Genomic DNA, 23,203 nt, shown 5'->3' with positions numbered 1-23,203 from the left:
AAGGGACACAAATAAGGCCTTGTGTAAATCAGGCATTCACAGAAACGGTGAAATTAGTCCAAGATAGTGGTGTTTCCAGAAGCAGGGAGGCAGAAGCAGGGCTGTTGAAAAAATCATGGTATTGGGCTAATTTGGCTGCTTGTGGGGGAGTAAGGGCAGGGACTGGGGTTCGGATCGCTCCATCCTCAGCTCTGGCCCAAGCTGTCGCTGTTGTTTCCTGTCTGGTCAGCCAGCAGAGAGGAGGGGGGTAGTGCTGCCAATGTGGAACCCTGGCTGGCCTGACCTATAGTGGCCCCTGGAAGACTTGGGGGGAGACACTGCAGCACCAGCTGGCGAGGAGGAGAGACTGGGATCTACCACTTGGAGCAGGAGCAGGGTTGTGAGGGGGTCCTCCCCTGGCAGGGGGATCTTGGTGTGAGGGGGCCCTGCCCTGGCACGGGGATCAGGGTGGGGGGATGGAATAGACCCCCCCTTCACACAACTGATCATGCTCTAAGCAGCAGAACCTGGTCTCACCCTGATCCCCCCCGCCAGGACATGGCCCCTCACACATCCCCGATTCTCCCAGCAGGGCAGGGCCCTCTCCCCCATCCCTGCCCCAGGCCAGATTGCCAGCATCATGAGGTGAGACATCCCCCCGGCCCACCACCTCACTACTCCCTGGGGTTGGACCGACCTGCCACCTCCACGTCCCTCTCTGGAATGGGACCAGCCTGCGAACCCCACATGAGCACCTGAGGCTTCAGTGGGGAGCTGGAAGTGGATATGTCTGTTTCCGCCTCCCAGCTGTTGGAAGAAATACAGCAGTGTGGGGATGCAGGGACTTGGCAGCTGTGCATATTGCATGAAATTCAAACTCTCACCCATGACCCTGTTGTGATTTAAAAAAACAACCCCCAAGCAATGCAATTTTTGCAGGGCCTTAGACATAAAAGGCAATAAGAAGAGGTTCTATCAACACATTGGGAGCAAGAGAAAGATGGAGAGTGTAGGCCCACTACTTAGTGGGGAAGGAGAGCTAATAACAGATGACATCAAAAAGGCTGAGGTCTTTACTCCCTGTTTTGCTTCAGTCTTCACTAAAAAGGTTAATGGTGACCAGATACTCAGTGCAATTAATGTTAACAAAAAGGGGGAAGGAACGCAGGCCAAAATAAGGAAGAGCAGGTTAAAGAATATTTAGCTAAAGTAGATCTATTCAAGTTGACAGGACCTATGGAATTCACTCTCAGATACTTAAGGCACTAGCTGAAGCAATCTTGGAATCACTAATTTATCTTTGAGAGCTCAGGGAGGATGGGTGAGGTCCCAAAGGACTGGCGAAGGGCAAACATAGTATCTATCTCTACAAAGGGGAACAAAGAGGAACCGGGGATTATAGACCAGGCAGCCTAACTTCAATACCTGGAAAGATACTGGAACAAATTATTAAATAATTGGTTTGTAAGTACTAGAGGATAACAGGGTTATAAGGAATAGCCAGCATGGGTTTGTCAAGAACAAATCATGCCAAAGCAACCAAATTTCCTTCTTTGACGGGGTTACTGGCCTAGAGTGGATAGTAGGGAAGTTGTAGATGTGATATATCTTCATTTGATTAAGGCTATTGACACAGTCCCACCTGAGATTCTCATAAGAAGACTAGGGAAATGTGGTCTAGATGAAATTGCTATAAGGTGGATGCCATGGTTCTCTTTCAGACTGGGAGGATGAATCTAGTGGGGTCCTGCATTGGGTCAGTTCTGTGTCTGGTACTATTCAATGTTTTCATTAATGACCTGGATAATGGAGTGGAGAGTATGGCTGTAAAATGTGTGGATGACAACAAGCTGGGAAGGGTTGCAAGCACTTTGGAAGACAAAATTAGAATTCAAAATGAGCTTGACAAATTGGAGAATTGGTCTGAAATCAACAAGATGAAATTCAATAAAGACAAGTGTAAAGGACTGCACTGAGGAAGGAAAAATCAAATGCGCAACTACAGAATGGTGAATAACTGGCTAGGTGGCAATACTGTTGAACAGGATCTGGGGGTCATAGTGGATCACAACTTGAAAATGAGCCAACAATGTGATAGTGGTGAAAAAGGCTAATATTCTTGGGTGTATTAAGAAGAGTGTCATATTTAAAACACAGGAGATAAGTGTCCTGCTCTACTTGGCACCGGTGAGGCCTCAGCAGGAGTACTGTGTCCAACTCTGTGTTCAACACTTTAGGAGAGATATGGAGAACTTGGTGAGAGTCCAGAACAGGGCAACAAAAATAACAAATGGTTTAGAGAACCTGCCTTTGAGGAAGGGTTAAAAAAACTGGGCATGTTTCATCTTGAGAAAAGAAGACTGCGGGGGAGCTGCTAACAGCTTCAAATATGCTAAGGGCTGTTCTAAAGTGGACAGTGATCAGTTGTTTTCTGTGTCCACCAAAGATACAACAAGAAGTCATCGACTTTGTTTGCAGCAAGGGAAATTTAGGTTGGAAAAACTTTCTAACTCTAAGGATAGCTCAGCTCTGGAGCAGGTTAGAAGTCTGTGGACTCCACGCCACTGGAAATTATAAGGATAGGTTAGTTAGACAAACAGTTGTCAGGACTGGTCTATGTATACCTGGTCCTGCCTCAGTGCAGGGCGCTGGACTAGATGGCCTCTTGAGGTCCCTCCCAGTTCCACATTTCTTAGTTTCTATGGAAATGCCTCCCCCGCCCCCCCATGTCCCATTCCCAGCCCCCGGAGCCAGCATTCATATGTGTCCAGGGCCGAGTGAGCTCACACAATAGGCAAGATGGTGTCGGACCCTGGGAGCTGCATATCGGCTCTTTATTGCACAGAGGGACTGGGGGACAGACACACTGCGATTTGTACATTCACGTCAGACACAGATTCTCTGGCTCTAAGATGGGCCATTTTCAGTGTAAAAAACTAACATACAAACAAATAAACCTGAAACAAACACTTGTGTTCTGCTTGGTACTCAAATATTTACAACCCAAAAGGAGACATGACAACCCCCCCATGTCACAGGGGACACTCTCCAGAAATATCCCCTAGCACCAAATGGGGAGCTGGGCCCTGTACCCATGGCTATGCCTCGATGGAGTGTGGGGGGGAGTGGGGGACGGGCTTGTGCAGAGGGAGGGGCATTGCTGGGTGGGAGCAGGTGACCAGAAGCAATGTCCCCATAGCTCCTTTCTTCTATGTGGGAGGCTGGGCTGGGTTGGGTTGGGGTGCAGAGGGGGAGGGGGCATTAACTCACAGCTTGCAGTATCTTCACAGTTACCAGGCGGGGCGGCGCCCTCTTCAGGCGGAGAGGTTCCTGCGCTGGCTGGGTCAGTGCTGGATGGGGGTGGGGCTCTGGACCCTTAGGGGTCTGGGGGATCTGGGGGCCCAGGTGAAGGTGTTAGAGTGTGTGTTTGCATGGGAGCGTGTGTCAGTGCATGGGAGCTTGAGTGAGCGCATGTGAGTGTGAGCATGCATCAGTGTGAGCATGGTCTGCCCAAGCACAAGTCTGCACGGGCATGGATCAGTGTCAGGGCGTGTGGGACTGGGAGCACTCTGAGCTGGTGTGAGGAGTGCATCTGGGCGAGCACATGTATGGAGTGTGTGTGCAAGTGTGAGTGTGTGCAGTCATGTGTGTGTATGTGTGTATGAGTGTGTGCATGTGTGCATGCAGTCACATGTGTGTGTAAATGTGCATGAATGTGTGCAGTCACGTGTGTGAGCGTGTGTGTGTGAGTATTTGTATGAGTGTGTGCATGAGTGTGACAGTAGAATCATCTCTCTCTCATGCCAGGGTTTTCCTGAGGCCTGGATCGATGCAGCAGGATGTGTGTGTGGGGGGGTATTGCAAATTGATTTTTTCCGAGGGGGTCGAGGTCAAACGTGCCTTTAAGTCCCTCCTTCTCACTCCTGCTCAGCAACACCAGCCCTCCCTCTTGTTCCCCCGCCAGATGACAAGGCTACAACCTCCCCCCCATTACAGTAAGATTTACCAAAGAGTTGAGATCTGTGTGTGAGCTGAGTCAGCTGGAACTGGGGGTGTCGCCTGTACCCCAATATCAGGGCCTGCTCCTGGCAGTGGCCTTTGGGCTGGTGAGTCTGTGCTGGGCTCCCCGGCGGTAACAGTCTTGAGAGATGAGAAGCCATATTCCGGGGGGGCTCCTTTCCCCCCCAGACAGTTTTGGGGGGTTGGTAGTAAGAATCTGCTGTGCATGGCCAGTCGGAAAGTGAGCTCCCCAGAGTGCAGTTCGGATTGTGGTCCCTCCCGGGGGTAACAACAGCACCCCCTGTGGACCAGAGAGGGGAGGAGTGGAAGTGGGGTCAATGGGGAAACAGGGGCGATGGGGGGATGACTGGGCAGGGGAGGCTGGAGGGGGCCCCGGGCCCCTAGAGGGACTGGCTGGGGGAACCGCACAGCAGGCGGGTGACCTGGCTGAGCCGGGCAGCCGCACTCTCCTGCTCCTGCTGTAGCCGCTGGTTGTTCTGCCGCAGACTCTGCACCTCAGCCTGTAGTGCTGCCTTGGCTGCCTGCTCCTGGGAGAACATGGGGGGGGGTCAGTGGGGGGGGGCAGCCCCCCCCCCCCACTCCCAACCCAGTCCCTCCCACTCTCTCGCCATTGACCTTCCCACCCCACAGCCCCTGCCCCCATCTGGCCTGGCTCTCTCATGACACCTCCTTCTAACGCCTGCACCACACCTGCCCCGTAAATCCCCTGCAGTGCCTTGCCTCCCGCCCGCCTTCCTGCAGCCTCCACCGCCCTCCGCTCCCTTCCCTCTTTTCCTCACCTTCGCCCCCATTCCCTCCGCACTCCTTCCCAACCTCTTTTCTCCTTCCCTTGTGCACCACCCAACACACCTGCTGCAAGTCCTCCTGCAGCTTCTTTAGCATGGACTCCAAGTGAGAGACCTTCTCCGACAGTGACCGGGACTGATGGCCTCTGGGCAAGGGAAGGAAAGAGCGAGAGACAGAGAAGTGTGGGGATGGAGGGATGGAGAGATTCATAGGATGATGATATGCATCAGTAAGGCTGAGGTCAGATGAGGCAGGGGGAGCAAAGATCCCTCATCTCCCCACAGCCCAGCCCTCTCAGTATCCTCTCCTCTCCAGGATTGTCAGAGAGCACCCCAAAGGCGCAGAACCAGTGAATGTGTCAGCCTCCCACTGGGGGAGTGTTGTGGCACCGCCACTTGAGTTCACTATTCAGCCACCAGATGACCCTGGTGGCTTCATGGTAAACAAGCCCCACAAAGCTGGGATGCGAGCTGAGCGAGAGATGGTTTGTTGCTGTTTTCGCCTGCTATGACTGCATTATCATCATGGAATATGCAAAGGGAGGATGAGAGCAGGGGGGATACAGTGAAATGGGGGCTGGTGGAGGAGAACCCCCCCATCATTCCTCCCATCCCTCTGTGTAGCTTCTTACTCATCCTCGGGGGGCTGCTGGCCTGGGTTCCTCTGGCCACTCCCACCAGGGGGCTCTCTGCTCTCCAGCACGTGTTGCCCTGCTGCAGAAAAGAGGGGAGACAGAGTGAGATTCTCCTCCTCAGACTGGGGGTTTGCAGCTACTCCTGGCCCCAGGCAACTTTAACCAGGTTCTTTGCCTAGGGATATCCCAGCTTTATCACCCCATTAACAAAGCCCTTTGCCTAGGGATTTGCTCCTGACCACAGCCAAGTCCTCCACCAGGAACTCTCAGACTCCAGCCCCTGTCTGCTTGTTTGCAAGCTGGGCACTCCCACCCATGATGCAACCTGGGAATCTGTTGCTCACCTTCCTTCGAGAGTGCCTCTAGGATGCTGTTGCAGGTGGTAGCCAGATTGGAGATGGAGTCCCACTCCTCCTCCAGGGACTCGCCGGCTTCCGACAGAACTGGAGAGGGCAGGGGCGGGCGGGGCAGGAAAAAGAATGGCATGAATGAGGGCAAGGACCCCAGCAGCTGTCTAAAGCAAGGCCCGTCAGACCCAGAGCCCAGGATCCCCAGCTTGGGCTAACGTACTAGAACAGGGGTTCTCAAACTGGGAGTTGGGACCCTCAGGGGGTCGTGAGGTTATTACGGGGGGGTCGCAAGCTGTCAGCCTCCACCCCAAACCCCACGTTGCCTCCAACATTTATAATGGTGCTAAATATATAAAAAAGTGGTTTTAATTCATAAGGGGGGGTCGCACTCAGAGGCTTGCTGTGTGAAAGGGGTCACCAATACAAAAGTTTGAGAACCACTGTACTAGAAGGTTGTTATCCTCCAGCGGGTTCTAGCCTCACAGCTCAGCCGCAGCTATTCATTAACGTCCGTCCTCAGAGTTAATTAGAGTTGGGGAAAATCTGTTGACCTGAGATTCCCCCTCCCCGCAAGCCCCCTTTGATTTGAGATTTTGTTACAAGTGTGGGTTCTCGACAAAGGAATCTCGAAGGAAACAAATAGGGGTTGATGTGTGAAAACCCGCTTTGGGGCCCTCCCCACACTTTAGTTCCATTTTTCCTTCCCATCCCCCTGTTTTTTTTTTTTTTTTTTTTTATTGGAGAAAAATCCCAGCACAAAGCACCCAGCTGGCATTTAGAGCTGGACCCTGCGCTTGGAAAAGGGAAAGCTCCCTCGATGCTAACAGGACAGGATCAAACCGGGGGTGTGTGTGTGTGCTTGTCTTACTCTTGGTGATGGAGTTTCGCAACGAGAGCGTCCGGGGTAGGAATTTCTCGGTGTCACTCATGTCCGAGGTGGGTGGGGCCGTCTCGCTAGGGGGCGGGGCCTGGCTACCCATGACCCCATGATCGGGGGGAGCCTGCTCCAACGATGTGGGGTCTCCTGGATGGTCCTGGGACAAGACAACACAGTGATTGATGCCTGGAGTTTCAGCCACCTCTGGGGTGGGATGTGGAGGCTGTTTATACACGGAACCCTCACCCAGTACTGAGATGCAGCCACCTCTCAGGTGGGGCACAGGGGCTGTTAAACAGGTTCACAGATTTATTTCACAAATAAATAGCTGAAAATAACAGTGCACATCACGGAACGCCAAGAATGACATTAGTGCACCTGAAACCTCCAGAGCTACAGCACACACCCCGAGGGGCCTGATTGCATCCTGTAGGGGGCAGCCAGGACACACACACACTCACCATTTCCCGCTCAGGGGGCCCCTTGGGTGTGGCTGCCAGGATGAGGTCAGGTGTGGGGTCAGGTAACATGGGGATCTCCCTGCTCTGGGACCTGCAGAGGCAGAGGAACAACACAGCTGAGAAAAAGGGGGGGAATGCAGAGGGGGATAACAGCTGATGTGGGGAGCCTAGGAGGGGGGTGGCAACCAGTCCATTGGGTGGCATTTGGATCTGGGGGGGAGGAAGGAGTCCTAGGAGGCTGCGGGAGTACTCACAGCAGGTTGGGGGCTAATGGGGGTGGGGTGAAGGCGGGGATCTGAGGAGGCAGGGGGCACTCATGGTGGGTCAGGAGACTGGGGGGGTGGGATGGAGGAGGGGGTCCCAGGAGGCAGGAGGTACTCATGGCAGGTTGGGGAGCTGGGGGGAGAGCGTGGGGGGGGCCAGGGGTGGGATGGAGAGGGGCACTTATGGTGGGGCAGAGCGTCAGAGGTGGGATGGAGGTGGGGATCCCAGGCAGTGGGGGGCACTCACTGCAGGGTGGGGGGCCAGGGTGGGATGGAGACAGGGTCGCAGGAGGTGGGGGCACTCATAGCGGGGTGGGGGGCTGGGGGGGGAGGGGGCGGGGGCGCAGGAGGTGGGGGCACTCACGGCAGGTTGGGGGGGGCAGTGCCCTCGCTGTGGCTGCGCAGGAACTCGGTGCGCTCCTCAGCCAGGCTATGGGGGGGCCCGTCCTGCAGGGAAAGCGAGCGCAGCAGCTGCAGGGTGGCCGGTCTCAGCTCCCCCTCGGGCCCCGGGCCCCCAGCCGTCCGGAGGGGCTCCCTTGCCGGGGAATCACTGCGCCGCTTCTCCTGCAGGGACTTCACGTATAGCTCAGAGAAACTCCTGTCAGAGAGAGACGATGGGGCAGAGTCCCAGAATCCCCTGACCCCCATCCCACTGAGCCCCCCACATCCTGCCCCACAGCAGCCCCCAGAGTGATCTCACCCCATTCAGTCCCCACTGACCCCTGCCTCACAGCACCCCCAACAGAGCCCTATTCCCTGCCCCACAGTGCTTGCCACTCTCCCCCATTCTACCCCATCGCACCTTCTACCCTGCCCCACACAGCTCCCTGCCACTGCCATCTACCCCCACTGTCCCCCTACAGTGCCGCTCCCCAAGGATTCCTGCCCCATACCACCCACCCCCACCATGCCCCCTGCTGGGGACTCTTGCAGTCAATGCTCCTGCATCCTTCCCCAGAGCTCCCCACCAACACTCTCACCCTGTGCCCCATAGCAGCTTCTCCTGGAAGCTCCTGCCCCCTCCTGCTAGTGTCCCCTGCTGGGGACCCCCAGCCCATACGCCTGAGCATCCCTGCCTGTAACCCATACCCCTGAGTGACCCTGCTGGGAGCTCCTGCCCCATGGCACCCCTTGCTGGGGACCCTCCCCTCTCAACACCTCAGGAACCCCCAGCTGGCACTGTGCTCACCTGCGGGGCTTGCCATTCTCGTCAGGAGGCACCATGGTGATGGTGACTTTCTTGGCAGTGCGCAGAAGCTCGGTAGTCTGGGCGTGGCTGAGGCCGGGCAGTGCCCGCTCACACACACGCACCAGCCGGGCACCAGGCTGCAGGCCGGCCTTCTCCGCAAAGGTGAAGCGCTCGACATCGGTGACAAAGCCCTCGCTGTCCACCTGGAAACCCAGCTGGCCCAACCCGTTCCGCAGCAGGGTGAGCTCCCGCGTCTCGCAGCCCCGCGTCACCAGCTGGGGGGAGAGAGAGCATTGGGGGGACTGGCTGTGCCCCCTGTAGAGCACCCCTCCCAGTGCTCCTGCCCCACTCCCTGCAGCGCCCCCTGTGGCAGAGGCCAGGGCTGGAATAGCCGGGAGCTCCCCTGCAGTACCCCCTACCTGCCAGTGGCCCAGGCCCTACCTGCAGCCGGTGCACAATGTCCTTGACCTCGTCCCCTTGGCCATCAGGGAGCCGCACGGAGACGTAGTCCCCGGAGCCGTAGTAGAGGTCCAGGCCGCAGTCGGAGTAGGTCCAGGCCAGCACGTCACGGCAGGAGCAGTTGAAGATGACTCGCTTGCCTTTGGCCTTGATGAGCACCAGGAACTCGGCGGAGATACCCAGCAGGCAGGGAAGCTCGGGGGCGGCCCGGTCTCCATCCCGTGCCCGCACGCTCCAAACCAGGGCCCCGGCACTCTGCAGCTCCCAGGCCTTGGCCCCCTTGGCCCGCTCCTTCTTCTTGGCACCCAGGGAGAGCAGGGGCAGGCGGGAGGAGGAGGCCTCCAGGCTGGTGGTGGTAGCATGGCTGCGCGCCAGGTCCTGCAGGTACTCCTGGCGTGTGCGGGTAGCCATGGCGTGGAATTTGCCTGACCGCTCAGCCGCATTCTCTGCATTGATGGCCTTGGCCAGCAAGAAGTCCCGGAAGGCGAGTGTCCGGGGGAAGCGGTGCCCAGCTAGGATGGGTGGCCCAAAGAGTGGGATGTCCTTGGTGCGGCTCACTGCCACACTGGGGAGAAAGATGGGAGTCAGGGCATGGGGCAGCTGGGGGCAGCCATGGGCTCAGCCAGCGACAGGGATAATGGCATGGAAGGAGGCAGGTACGGAGGGAAAGACCTTGGCACATGCACCATCCCGTAGTTAGCGCACTCAGCACATGCTTCCCTTCTCCACTTTAGGTGGCACACTCAGTGAACACTACCCCCTTCCCCTGTAGGCAGCACACTCAGCGCTTGCTCCCCCTGTCTCCTGTAGGTGGCACTCTCAGCGCACGCTTCCCCCTTCCCTGATAGCAGCGTGCTCATCCTTCTCCTGTATGTGGTGTGCTCAGTGCACACTCTCCCCTGATCTGAAGGGGCACACTCAGCGCACGCTCCCCCACCTGGAGGCAGCGCTCTTGGCACACGCTACCCCATCTCCTGTAGGTGGTGCGCTTGGCACATGCTCCCCTCCTCCCCTGTAGGTGGCACACTCAGTGTGCAGTCCCCTCTTCCCTGTTGGCAGTGTGCTCATCCCTCACCTGTAGGTGGTGCGCTCGGTGCAGGGCTCATGCACGCGCACTATGATGAAGACATGCTGGAAGTGTGAGCGGATGGTGCGGGGTGTGAAGGGCTGTGCGCCTGGCTCCTGGAAGATGATTGTGACAATGTCGTTGCCAATGTGACGCTTCCGTAGCAACTACAACCAGAGAGATGGTGTTACTGCGGCGACGGGGAAGGGCAGGATCTGAGCTGGGCATGGGGTGGGGATGGAAATCAGGATGGGAACCCCCCCCCCCGCCGTTTCCAGGTCACCCACCCCTGCCCCCCTTTCCTGAGCTGCCTGTACTCTCAATCACTCCCAGATTCTCTTCCTGCACCCTCTGGATTCCTCCTTCCCAGAAATCCTTCCCTCTGGACCCCTGGTGAAAACCAGCACCCCCTCCCCTGTGCCAGCCCCATCCCAGTGCCCTGCCCCCAACCCTCACCTGCTGGCGGTTGTTGGGCGTGTAGGGAAGCATAGTGGAGACGTGGAACATGATCTCATAGTCCTGGTACGTGGTGTACAGCGAGTGGGTGCCCGTGGAGTCAGCTGGGGGAGACACAGGATGGGAGATGTCAGTGGGATGGGGAGTGGGGGCATTATTGGGGCAGGGAGAGACAGGGACTCAGCAGGAGGTAGCAGGGAAAGCCCTTGACTGGGTCGAGTGGAGAATGCAGTCCTCTCCTTCAGAGCCTCCCCACCCCCTGCTGCCAATGTGTCCCCCTGCCCTGGAGTGAGGGAGGGACTCTTTAAGACCAGGCTCCCCACCTCATGGGGTGGGCTGGAGGCTGGCAGAGGGCAGCCTGCTATGACAGCTCCCCAATGTGTCTACTGGTGCCAAATGGCAGGGGCAGCTGCCAATGCAGTCCAGTCCGCTTTCAGCCCTCCTGGCCCCTTTCCCAGTAGCCCAACCCCACTCCTGTTCCCCTCCCCCAAGGTCTGGCCTTGTATGGTGCCCACCCAATATTGCCTTGCGCCTCCCCCTAGATTGCCCCCTTTCCTGGGTCTCACCCTCCCTTCCACAGAGTTTAAAGCCAGAGGGGACAATTGTGCTCTTCTAGTCTGACCTCTGGCATAACACTGGACTGCCCCCCAAAAAATCCTGGTTGAACTAGAGTGGATCAGACATCGAGACTGGAAAATGATCTAGAAAAACAGTCATCGAGACTGGAAAATGTCCAAGGGTGGAGAATCCACCACAGCCCTGGGGAAGCTGTAACAGCAGTTACTGACTCCCACTGTTAACAGACTGTGCCTTAGTTCCAGTCCAAATGGGTCTAGCTTCAACTTCCAGCCACAGGGTTGTGTTCGACCTTTGTCAGCTGGACTGAAGAGCCTCCGTTACTCCAGCTCTGTTCCCTGTGTAGGTGTTTAGGGACAGTGACCAGGTCACCTGTTCAACTTCTCTTTGATAAGCTGAGGAGATTGAGGTCCTGGAGTCTCTCACTGTAAGGCAAGTTTTCCAACCCCTCAATCATTCTTGGGGCTCTTCTCTGACCCTTCTCCAATTTATCCACATCCTTTGTGACGCTGACGTGCGGGCCCCTGCACTGGACATGGACCTCCAGCGGCGGGCGCAGCGGTGCCAGATACAGGGGTAACAGAACCTCCCCACTCCTAGAGATTCCCCTGTTTATCCATCCAAGGATCATGTTAGCCCTTTGGCCGCAGCATGGCACTGGGAGATCCTGTTCAGCAGGTTAGCCCCTCCACACACCCCCGCCCCAGTCCTTTTCAGAGTCGTTCCTTCCCGAGACAGAGTCCCCCATGCTGCGAGCATGGCCGGCCTTCTTTCTGTTTACAGTTACCACCCCTGGTGCCCCCTCCCCACACTCACTCTTGGTGTCAAGCTGGGCACGGTACTTGGTGAAGCCGCGCAGCTGGACGTGCTGGCCCAGCAGCTCCAGGAACTCCTGGAATGGGGGGCCGGCCCCCTCGTTGTTGTACATCTCCTCCTCGGAGCCCTGCCCCGCCCGGCAGTACAGAACTCCCACCTTGCGCTGGAAACTCACCTGCGGAGGGGCACAGTGAGGGAAACATGGGATCAGCTGATACAACATCCCCAAACTGCACCGATTCAACCCCTCCAACACAGCAACCCCCAATGGGACCCCTGACAACCCCTCAAAATACCCCACCCCCCAACACAGCAACCCCTGATGGGACCCCTATCTCAATCCCCCAAACTGCCCCAATTCAATCCCCCAACACAGAAACCCTCAATGGGACCCCTAACTCAACTCCCCAAAATACCCTGACCCCCCAACACAGCAACCCCAGTGGGACCCCTACACCCCCAAAATACCCCGACCCCCCCGACTCAGCAACCCCTGATGGGACCCCTAACTCAACCCCTCAAACTGCCCCAATCTCACCCCCAATGTAGCATCCCTGATGGGATCATTGATCCAACCCCACAAACTGCCGAGACCTCTCAACACAGTGACCCCTGATGGCCCCCTGAGCTGACCCCCTCAAAGTGCTCAAGCCCCCTGACCCAAGCCCCCGACAGAAGACCTTGATCCGACTCCCCCAGAACAACCCTTCAGGACCCCCCATTCCCCAACCACCCTGATCCAACTCTTCCTGAACTTCCCCTCCCACAGAGCCTGCCTTCCCTTCTTGCCCCCAGCTCCCACACCATCCCTACCGTGGTACCCCCCAAAGTGGGCAGGCCCATGGCAGAATCCCTGTGGCACTCCATCACTCACACACTCACCCCCTGCTCATCCAGCTTGAGCAGCGTCTCGGGCACCTTGGGTGAGTTGGATGCCAGACGCAGCCCCTGCAGGTTCAGGTCGGGCAGCACATGCTCCAGCAGCTTCTTGGGGGACAGCCCGCGGGCAGCGGGGGGACGGGCAGTGGGGGGCAGCGCTTCCTCCAGCACTGAGCCTCGCAGGGTCCGCAGCTATGGGGAGGAGAAGCCGTGGGGGGTGGGGAGAAGGTCAGGGAATTTTTGTACCCATGCATAGTCCCCTGACTAGGACTCCCCCCACAGCACCAGCTCTCCAGGGCAGTGTCCTACCCACAGTGTCCTGCTCCCCCTGGCAGTGCCCCTGTGCTACAAGCTCCCCCCAGGCTGTGAGCTCCCTCTGGTGGCGCCCACCTCGCTGGTGCGCAGGATGAAGCGGTAGTTGTACTGCAGGCTGGCACCCTCCTTCTCCTTCTCTTCGCGCCGCAGCGACACGGCCACCGCTCCCAGGCGCTCATCCACCCCGAAGAAGTTCTGATGCTCTGTGCCAGGGGATGGGTGTTTGTTAGAGATGGGCATCGCCAGGACTGCCCCCAACCTTCCCCACACATTCCCTGACCCCCCCAAATGCCAGCCCCATGAACCCCCACTTTCACCTCCCCCCCTCCCCGAGTGCCAGCCTCCTGCCTCCCCAGCCTTTGCCTCCCCAGGACCATTTTTCTGCCAGCTCACCCTTGCGTAGCAGCACTCAGAGCAGCTGGCCCTTGCCCCCAGCTCCATGCTCCTTATGTCCTGTGTCCCTTGTTCCTTCCTCCCCACACCCTGTACCCCCCATACATTCTGCCCCCTGTGTCCTACTCCCCTGCCCCGGCTCACCCTTGCCATAGAAGTATTTGCGGTAGTAGCTGGCGCCCAGGTCGGCATACTCAATGTAGTGGGTGGCCCGGCTGCCCCTGGTGGGGTAACTCTCCCGTGGCTCCTCCAGCACCGACATGGCCGCATTGGGCAGCTGCCCGGCGCCCCCTCCTGCTTCCTGGCGCCGGCCCAGCCCCCCCTCCTCCTCACCCCCAATCTCATTGCGGAAGTGGGGGCAACTGAGCACCAGAGGCCCGTCCTTGCCATCACCTGGGTCAGGCTCCTCAGGGACAGGGGTGGGGGCAGGCCCTGCTGAGGCGGCTGAGGCCCCTGTGGTGATGTTACGCACCCGGCGCCCGGCACTGCCCTGGCACCAGGCCGCCTCACCTGGATCAAAGAGGATGCTTTGCACATCATAGTGGGCCAGCTGGCGCACCCAGATCTGTGGGGGGAACTTGGGGGGCTCTTCTCCCCTGTCCTGCTCTGGCACGGCGGCCCCAGCCCCCTGGCCATCCCCCTCCCACACCTCGTCTCCTGCGAGCCCCAGCAGCACCAGGGGATCCCAGAAGCGCCGGGCGGCTGGGCTGCTGGCCCGTGGCTCCTCGTGGCTGTGGGCGCGGGTGCGGGGGGGCCCCGGGCCTTTCTCGATGGAGCTCAGGCTGCCATAGTCCCGGTGCAGCCCGCAATCCCCACCCCCCACCAGTGATGAGGAGGGGGGTGTTCCGTTCCCAGGCACCCCCTCCCCAAGGGTCACGTCACTGTTGCTGCGGTGCATGATGTGGCTGGCAGGCCTTAGGGCCAGGCCAGGGGGGGTGCCATGCCCCCTGGGGAGCCCCTGGGTCACCTCACTCCGGGGGGGCCGCAGGAGGGGGGCTGGGATCCCCTTGGCGTCGAAGGAGATGGAGGCCAGAGGGGGCCGGGCAGAGTGGCGCCGGATTTTGCGGACGAAGAGGTCATCTGACTGCATGGCCCTCCCCCCCACCAGCACGCCCCCCCGGAAAACGGGAATGAGACGGCCTGGCGGACGGAGAGGTGCGGCCGCCGATCACATGCACGCAGGCTTGGGGGAGCGAGAGTCAAGGAAACAATCCAATTGGCTGGGAAGGACAACTATGTGCTCTACCCCTTGCCAGTCAGCTTTCTCCTTTATGGCCACTGGCCGTCAGTGGGTGTGGCCCGCCGTCTCATTGGATGAGAGCATCATGGGGAGCCGCTGGGGAGGTGCTGCTGTGCTGGAAGCCGTCAAATCCAGACATGGGGTGTGGCCAGCCGGCGTGCCATGCTGGGGGGTTAAGGGTGGGCCTTGGTGCAGCCCAGGTTCTGGGCAGGGCGCTCTGCTCTCAGCTCCTGGTGAAGCAGCCTGCTCAATCCCAGATCCTGGTATGGGGTGGGGAGCCGCCTTCCTGCAAAAGGAGTTGAGGGGAGATCTGAGATGGGGGAGATGGGGAGAGGCCCAGACTGCAATGCTGGACCCTGTCCCCCCAGCACTGAGGCAGCTTGTGCTGGGTCCCATCTTCCCAGCTGCCCCAAAACACCAGGAGCATTTCTGGCCACTGGTTGGACACCCTTCCCCTGGTGCGATGGGGGCAGCCCTGAAACACACCAGGTGCCAACCTGGGCTGCTCGCCAGGGAGATGACCGGGGCAGGGGCTTGAGGAGAGGGTATTTCTACAGCAATTTTATCTGTCAAACACTGAGCCATTCCCTCTCTGATACCTGGGTACTTTCCTTCTAATACTGGGGTACTTTTCGGGGCTGTTTATTTATCTAGTACCCAGAGTACATTTCCTCTCTGAAACCCCTGTGCTTCCCTCTCTAACACCTAGGCACTTTCTTGGACAGGTTCAATAATGTCTGGGTCACGTTTTCTCTCTACTTCCTGGGTTCTGTTCTGGGACACTGATCAGTCATCCTCGCTCAGTGGGAATCCCTTCTGTGCCCTCTCCCCTCTGACTCCTGGGGATGCCCCCGATTGCAAACTGGGCCCGATGGAGCCCTGATGTCAGGCAGCTTTGCCCCATCACAGGGAGTGTGTGTGTGTGGGGGGGGACACAGGGCTATTGCTGCATACCAGGGCAGTCTGGGGAGGAGAGGGCAGGTGCATTCTGGGAAGTTGATGTGACCGTTGTGTGGGGCAGGTGCATTGTGGGAGGTTGATGTGAACGATGGGGAGGCAGGTGCATTCTGGGATGCTGATGTGACTGGTGGGTGGGGGCATACTGCATTAGCAGCAGCTGCAGACGGGACAGGGCTCCGTGGTCAGGGCTGCAGGAAATCTCCCCATACGCTCCCCTCTAGCCGCAGCTTCCTGCCCTCGCTCAGATGGGGCAGCTGTGTGTGTGGAGGGAACGTCTCGGCGCTGAATGGGGGGGTCAGGGACAAACAGCTGCCTGACACAGGTACACTCTGTGACATATGATAGCTGAGGCAAACCCACCCAGATACTGGCCTGATAGCAAGGGGCACTGGCCCCAATTTGGGCCCAGAACTGGGGCTTGGCTGGCTCAGTTTGGGAGAGAGACAGGGCCAACAGGGCCCTCACATGGGGGGTGGGATACGGGGCTCTGCCCAGCTACCAACAGAAAGAGCCAAAAAACAGGAACTTGCACAAGTACCTGTTTCTTGTAGCAGCTTCCTCCTGCAAGGGTGGGGGGACGCTGGGAACAGAGGGCTGAGGCTCCCAGTCTGGAGGCAATGGCCCCCAGAGGCAGAAACAGAGTTGCTGCCCTGACCCCTGAAGTGACACCCCTCTACACACACACCCTGCACCATACCCCGACTCCCTGCACCCACCCAGTGCCCCCCATTCACATTTCTGCTTTCTCTGCAGTGGCTGAGCCGAGCAGAGTGGAATCTGTGCCGGAGAGGTCAGACCCCACAGAGATAGTGGCGGGGGAGGGGAAAGGAGAGCAGCTGGCAGACAAATAATCACCCTGCACCCCGGAACTGAACTTGCCCCCCAGCTAACTGTGACCCCGCCAACCTGGAACTGACTCCCCCAAACTTGTCCCTCCCACACTGACTCCCCCCAACTACTGGGGTTCCAAACATCTGCAGAACAGCCCCTGTCCTGGCTCCCCCATTCCCAGCCCCTCCTTGGTCCCTGGTTCCCCAGGACTCTGGGGGTGGGGAGCTGACTGCTTCGCCAGTGACATACCAGGCTGGGGAGGGGTTCAGGGAGCGGCAAGAACAGAAGAGAGAGACAGAGAAGGGGGCCAGCAGATCAGCTTCTGCCACAGCTCTGTTGGTGTCCCTCATTCGCGACCCGCAGACCTCTGCTATCTCCCCTCCCAAGCTCTGTCGGTGCCCCTCACTCCCAACCTACAGCCCAGACAATGCCGAGGCTAAGACCCGTCAAGCTCATTTTGCTGGTGACCTGATCTATATTGGAACTGAAGCGCCCAGACGTTCTTGGGGGGGGGATGCGTGGGTGGCCCCTACTTCCCCATTTGTGGTTGGCTCTGTAAGCGTCAGATGAGCCACTGAGCTCCCCCTCCCCCTCGTCTGTGAGGTGAGGACACATGGGGGAAGTGGGTGTCTGCAGTGATGCTCATGGTTGGGGGAGGTGCTGGCTCAGAGGCCCCAGCTCCCATCCCCCCCTCGTGCTGTCCCCAGATTAGGGGAGACAGCAGAGAGAGGCCCACTCCCCCTCCCCCCCACATCCTTCTCCCCTTCCCCCAGTCCCCTATACCCTCTTCCTCTTCACGCTCCCACCCTCAGACTCCCTTCCAAACACACAGCCCCCCACCATGTACGCTCCCCGTGTCATGGGGGCGGAGAGGAAAGCATGGTCCCCAGAGCCTGTTCAGCCCCACCTCCCAGGCCTTTCTGCCAGCCAGGGGCTGGGGCCCAGTGTGGGAGGTGCCCTATTCTACTAGGGATGACTGGCCTGAGACCCAGCAAACTCATCTCACAGACAGGAATGACATTCACTATGAACCTGGGGCCAGATCAGAGCTGGCGCCCCCTAGAGGAGAAAGGCCTCATATCCCCATTCCCTGCCCCGTGAGCTAGCCCATCCCCTGCCCTGGGGCTGGATCAGAGCCAGTGCCCGCTAGAGGGAAAGGTCCCTCTCCTTGTCTCTGGTGCAGACGAGTTTTTTAACCTAAAAAACAATGAGGAGTCCGGTGGCACCTTAAAGATTAACAGGTTTATTTGGGCATAAGCTTTCATGGGGGAAAACCCACTTTTTCAGATGCATGGAGTATTTATGCATCTGATGAAGTGGGTTTTTACCCACGAAAGCTTATGCCCAAATAAACCTGTTAGTCTTTAAGGTGCCACCGGACTCCTCCTGTTTTTGTGGATACAGACTAACATGGCTACCCCTCTGATACTTGTTAACCTAGTTGCTTGCTGGAACGTTAACAAAGGACCCGCCTGGCACAGCCCCTCCTCCCCCCACCCAGCAGCTCCATCGTGCCCCATCACTGTGCTGGGGCGACCACCAAGCCCCACCCCACCCTGGACACACACACACCATTTACCGTCCCCGCCAGCTTGGAGGTCGGACTTGGGACGAACCAATGTTTTTTTCCCAGAGAGTGGGGTGGAATTCCTGGGTCTCTATTGAGAGGGCTTGGCAGGGAAAGGGTTAATGGCGGCTGAATGCCTGGGGGAGGGGGAGATGGGGTTGCTTGGTGTCTATTGGGGACCAAATGTGGGGCTGGTGACAGCAATGTCTGGTGGCTGAACCAGCCCCCTTTGAGCTCCCATATTACCCCCATGGAACAGTGCCCTCCCGCCCCACACACACACGGGAAAGAGCAACTCACCCAGCTCCCTGGGCGGGGGGGACGGATATCTGAGCCCGGGTGTGTCACAGGGACCTGGAGAAACAGAGAGCAAGAATTCAGTATTTCCTTGGGGGGAAGGGGGATCCCTCGACCGTTGCTGAGATGCAGCCACCTCTGGGATGCGGCGCAGGGGCTCTTTGTACAGAGCTCCCTTGCCTGGTGCTGAGAGTCATCTGTATCTGGAGCCTTGTTTAACAGCTGCACATTGACAGTTCCCAAGGATTTAGGACAGGAAGTGAAAGAGAATCCTGCATCCTATTGTATCAGCAGAGGGGGAATCAGGAAGGTGTGGAGCTTCAGCTCACTGGGACTCTTTCCTGGACACCGGGGTTCACTCTCTGTCTGGGGGGAGGGGGAGGCTCGGGGACAGTGGTGGGCCTGGGGCTGGGGTGTCTGTGCAGGTGGGAGATGCTCCCATCTCCTCCCCTCTGTTTTGGATGTGGGAAGAAGGGACCCGGGGGGGGGGGGGGGGGACCCCATGCTCAGGCAGGGGGCTGAGGGTGCTCAGTTTCGGGGTATGATTTCAGGTCTCAGGAAGCTACAATGGCAGGAAGTACAAAAATTCATCTGGTTAAACTGAGGAGATGGGGGCGGGAGAGGGGAGACAGACACATGGCTGCAGCTGCATGGCCACGGACACAGAGCTCTGCTGGGACCTGTTGCCTGAGCTGCCCGTTGCACTTATTTTGCCCTGGGAAAACACCCCCTTCCTGGGGGAGCCCCCCCCCGCCCAGGAAGGATGGTTGGATACGCCGCCCCACCGCCATGCTGCCCTTGACTGTTTCCTCCCACCGGCTGGGCCCCAGCCCACCCCAAGATCCCTGGTCAGCCTAAGCTGGCCCCCATCACCTGCCCCACAGACCTGCTTCATTGCTCCAGGGACTCCCCGACAACCTGCACCCCTGAACCCCCATCGGCCTGGGAACCACCCGCATCAACCCCCTGGCACTCCCATCCCCCCCATGACTCTCCAGCCCCCTCCAAGCCAGGCGAAAGGCTGGTACCTGGGGGGTCGGTACCTCGGGGTCCAGACGGGCTGGGTGGCGCGGACGCTCTGACTCGCTTCCTGCTGTGCGGGAAGTGATGGCGCAATCAGGAGCCTGAGCCACGTCTCCCCCCCCACCCCCCCAACATCCTCAGGAAAGAGCCAGGCCCCGAGTGTGACCTGCCGACTCCCCACCCCCAAACCGGTGAGCAGCTTCCTGGCCACGCAGCTAGGCCTAATAACACCCCCCCCCCCCCCCCCCGCCCGTGCCCCGCAATCCCGACCCACAGCCCCCTGCTATCCCAGCCCTGGGCTCCCCCACAGCCCTGCCAGTGCCCCTCACTCCCAGCCCACACACCCCTGCTAGCCCAGCCCCGGGCCCCTCACCTCTGCCAGGGCCCCGCACTCCCAGCCCTGGGCTTCCTTCTTCACACAGCCCGGCCCAGAACCCAACCAACTGGTCTTTTGCTCTTTCCCCTGCCGGTTCAGAGTGGAAACCACAAATCGGTGCCTCATGCCCACAGGGAGATAAGGGGGGGCTGTGGATCAGGAGTACCGGCACTGCGGGGGAGGGGCAAGGGAGCCCAGTGCTGGGATAGCAGGGGTTGTGGGTCAGGATTGAGGGGCAACAGCAGAGCTCTATGTATATTGGGGGGATCCCTCTTACTGGTACCAGGACGTGCTGAGCCAGCCCCCAATGCTGCCCCGGTTACTCTGTAGCTGGTGCCCTCCCCTGGTCCCAAGTGAGCTTATGCAAGCAGACATCCTCGCCTGGCCATGAATGGGTTCCCCACCCCCACAGGGTGGTGGGGGCGGATGCTATTTGGGCTGCGTCACCCCGAGGCTGCTGCCCTCAAAGGGGCCTTTCAGGGACATGCGGGGGGGGGGGGGGGGGGGGGGAGGGGGGGACATTGGCAGCCATTGAACAGAATGGTAACCCGTGTGTGAGGGATGCTGGGCATTCACCAGGGTGCTCCCCTGCCCCTGTACCCCGAGCTCCGGGGCCTGGTATTGCGGAGAGCCTGGGGGGCTCCAGCATGGCTGCAATGTCAGGGGAACCCTGCCTACCCCAACCATCCCCCCCTCCTAGGCCTTCACTCCCCCCTGCAGCCGGCATCTGGCCCATCTTCCAGCTAGAGGGGGTGGAATTCGACCGGCTTTGGAGCCCCAGGACAATGAAGCCTCTTTAGATATGCCCCCCCCTTCCCCTCCTCCCTTCACTGCCGAGTTCATCAGTGCCTAGGCCCCACGTCTCCCTTCTTCCCCTCAGGCTTCCCCTCACCCACTCCTGCACTCCAGGCCCAACCCAGAGCTGGGATAGAACCCAGGAGTCCTGGCTCCCAGCCTCCACTAGACCCAACTCCCCTCCCCTCTCAGAGCTGGTATTGAACCCATGAGCTGGCAGTGGAGGGGGGAAGGCTGGAATGGCAGGGGCCTGTGGGTCAGGACTGAGGGGCACTGGCAGAGCTGGCAGTGGAGGGAGGCAGGGCTGACATGGCAGGGAGCTGTGGGTCAGAAGACTGAGGGGCACTGGCAGAGCTGGGGGTGGAGGTGGCCAAGGCTGGGGTGGCGGGGTGCTGTGAGTCAGGACTGAGGGGCACTGGCAGAACTAGGGGGCTGTGTATGTTTCTATTCAGATTTGCCTAATAGCAGGATATTGAGTGTCCAACTGCATCTAAAATCCCCACTGCTGCCCTGCCCCTATCTCTCCGCTGGCCCCCCCAAGCTCTTCCCTGCTCAGGGCTCCAGCATCCCGGAGGGATTTCCCAGTCACTCAGAACAAAGGGGGAAGGGTGTTGGTAGGTGGATCAGAGCTGGACAGGTGTCCCAGGGCCTGGATCCCTGGGGGGGTGGGGGGAGTGTGAATCCCAGCGATAGTGCCCCCCGTGCACACACACCCTTCAGCTTCTTCCCTTCCCCTCAACCTCCTCTGGTTCTGCAAAGCTGGCCTGGTGTTACTCAGAACAATCCACCCCCCCCACCCCCGACTGCACCGAGCCCTGCCACTACCACCCCCATTAATACTCCCTCATCAGTTCCCATTTTTCTTACAAGTTTATTTCCTTCATCCTTTTATAAGCTCCCTTGTGCCCCACCCCTCCCCGCTGACCCAGCTCCCTACTCCACCCTATAGTTATCCCATCAGCTCCCTCCCATCTCCTGATCTGGGCAATTCAGATTGGCAGGGGGAAGACACTGGGGCCCCCTGTTTAAAAGCCCATCCCCCAGGGATTCCACCCCCAGCTCTGCCCTGCCCTGCCAGTACCCATCTAGCCTGCCTTCTGCCCGACAGGGAGTAGGCTGGAGGGGGCTATGTGAGTGTGGGCCATACAGGATTGGTGGGGGATGGGGGGCCTGCGGCAGTAGGGGTGTTGGGTTATGGTGCTGCGCCATGGGCCAAGGGTGTTGTGTTGAGATAGTGGGGTGCATGGGGAGTGTGCTGGGAGGGGGTGGCACTGGGCTGGGTCTGAGCTATGCTGCATTTTGTGGGTGTGCTATGGTGGGAGGAGGTGTCCACTGTGTGGTGCACAAGTGGGGCTGTGGTGTGTATATCAGGCCATAGGAGGCACTGGGTGAGGGGGTTGTGTTGTGCTGTGTTATGGATATCAGGTTGTGCCAGTCACTGAGTAAGGGGGTTATGTTGTGCTGTGTTGTGTGTGTATCGAGTCGCAACGGGCACTGAGCGAAGGGGTTGTGTTGCATTGTGTATATTGGGTTTCACCGAGCATCAAGTGAGGGAGTTGTGTTGTGCATATGGGGTCACGCCGGGCCCGGAGTGAGGGGGTTGTGTTATGTTGTGTTGTGTTGTGTTGTGTGTATTGTATTATGTGTTGTGCTTGGAATTTTTGGCTGGAGTTCTCCGCTAACAGCCGTTCTTTGAATGTGAAATGTTTTGCGGGAACTTGCCAATTCCGACAAAATTTTACATGGGGAAAAAAACGAATTGTTTTGACATCCCCAGTTCAATGAAGGAAAAATGGTCGGTTTTGACTTTTATTGTTTTGGTTAGTTTCCTTTGGACTTTTATGTTTTATGAAAATACTAAATCTACTAGCTATAAATATCAAGATATTAGCACTGCTGGGACATTTGTCATATTAAAATAGCTGTAGATATTTAATATTGTAATATATGCACGGTGATATACAATATTGGAGACATACTAGCTTACAATCTTAATTCCAATATTATTATTATATATATAAATAGCTCATCCCCTGTAGAATGTATTGGATTTACTATTTCAATACGCTGGACAAATCAAAATGAGAAAATCAAAATGGTGTAACTTTTTAATCAAACCCAAGCAGGGCCGAGCCCCTAAATCACCGTTTCGGGACATTTGTTTTGCCCAAGATTCTGGCTTTTTGGTTCCGATTTGGAAAGAAAAACAAAATCCAAAATGTCAGAATTGCCCATTGCTTGTGGTTCCCAACCGGCTGTGCCTGGGTGCTGGGCAAGGGGGTTGTATTGTGGATTGTGCACAGGGTGCTGTGTGTGCTGAGCATGGTGCCAGACGGGTTTTATTGTGTGGGTGCTGTGTGGAGAGAGGGGGGCTGCATTGCGTTGGGGCAGAGGGGTTATTGTTTTGGGGGGGTGGAATTGTGTGGGCATTTGGTGAAGGGGGGCTGCGTTGCGATGGGGGTTGTGTTGTGTGGGCATAGGCGGAGAGGATCTGTGTTGTGTTGGGGCAGGGGGCTGTGTTGTGTGGGCATTGGGGCATGGGCAGTGTTGGATCAGGGGCTGTGTTGTGTGGACACTGGGGGAGGGGATGGTGTT

General features: G+C 58.2%; 1 protein-coding gene across 1 annotated transcript; it reads right to left on the bottom strand.

Annotated features, from left to right (window-relative positions):
- Positions 1-3,693: 3,693 nt before the first annotated feature.
- On the bottom strand, positions 3,694-14,642 carry SIPA1 (signal-induced proliferation-associated 1). The gene is made up of 15 exons (XM_026650251.1): positions 13,664-14,642; positions 13,202-13,329; positions 12,815-13,003; positions 11,933-12,107; positions 10,541-10,644; positions 10,094-10,251; positions 9,001-9,583; positions 8,560-8,834; positions 7,735-7,968; positions 7,108-7,198; positions 6,638-6,803; positions 5,764-5,862; positions 5,417-5,498; positions 4,849-4,930; positions 3,694-4,526 (listed from the first exon to the last, which is right to left on the bottom strand). Exons 1-15 carry the CDS (start codon positions 14,607-14,609, stop codon positions 4,380-4,382), a joined length of 3,459 nt encoding a protein of 1,152 aa, XP_026506036.1. The 5' UTR covers positions 14,610-14,642; the 3' UTR covers positions 3,694-4,379.
- Between the last annotated feature and the right edge of the window lie 8,561 nt (positions 14,643-23,203).

The sequence above is a fragment of the Terrapene carolina genome, unplaced genomic scaffold (assembly GCF_002925995.2).
Source record: "Terrapene carolina triunguis isolate 2854851 unplaced genomic scaffold, T_m_triunguis-2.0 Scaffold89, whole genome shotgun sequence".
Taxonomy (NCBI): Eukaryota; Metazoa; Chordata; order Testudines; family Emydidae; genus Terrapene; species Terrapene triunguis.
The sequence above is the reverse complement of the archived record's forward strand: the minus strand, read 5'-3'. Positions and strand labels throughout refer to the sequence as shown.

Excerpts from the sequence above, each read along its gene's own strand:
- SIPA1 (XM_026650251.1), bottom strand. The coding sequence starts at position 14,609 with ATGCAGTCAGATGACCTCTTCGTCCGCAAAATCCGGCGCCACTCTGCC. Across the intron at positions 7,969-8,559 it reads GAGAATGGCAAGCCCCGCAG|GAGTTTCTCTGAGCTATACG; the intron begins GTGAGCACAGTG and ends TCTCTCTGACAG. Across the intron at positions 5,863-6,637 it reads GCGAAACTCCATCACCAAGA|TTCTGTCGGAAGCCGGCGAG; the intron begins GTAAGACAAGCA and ends TGCCCTCTCCAG.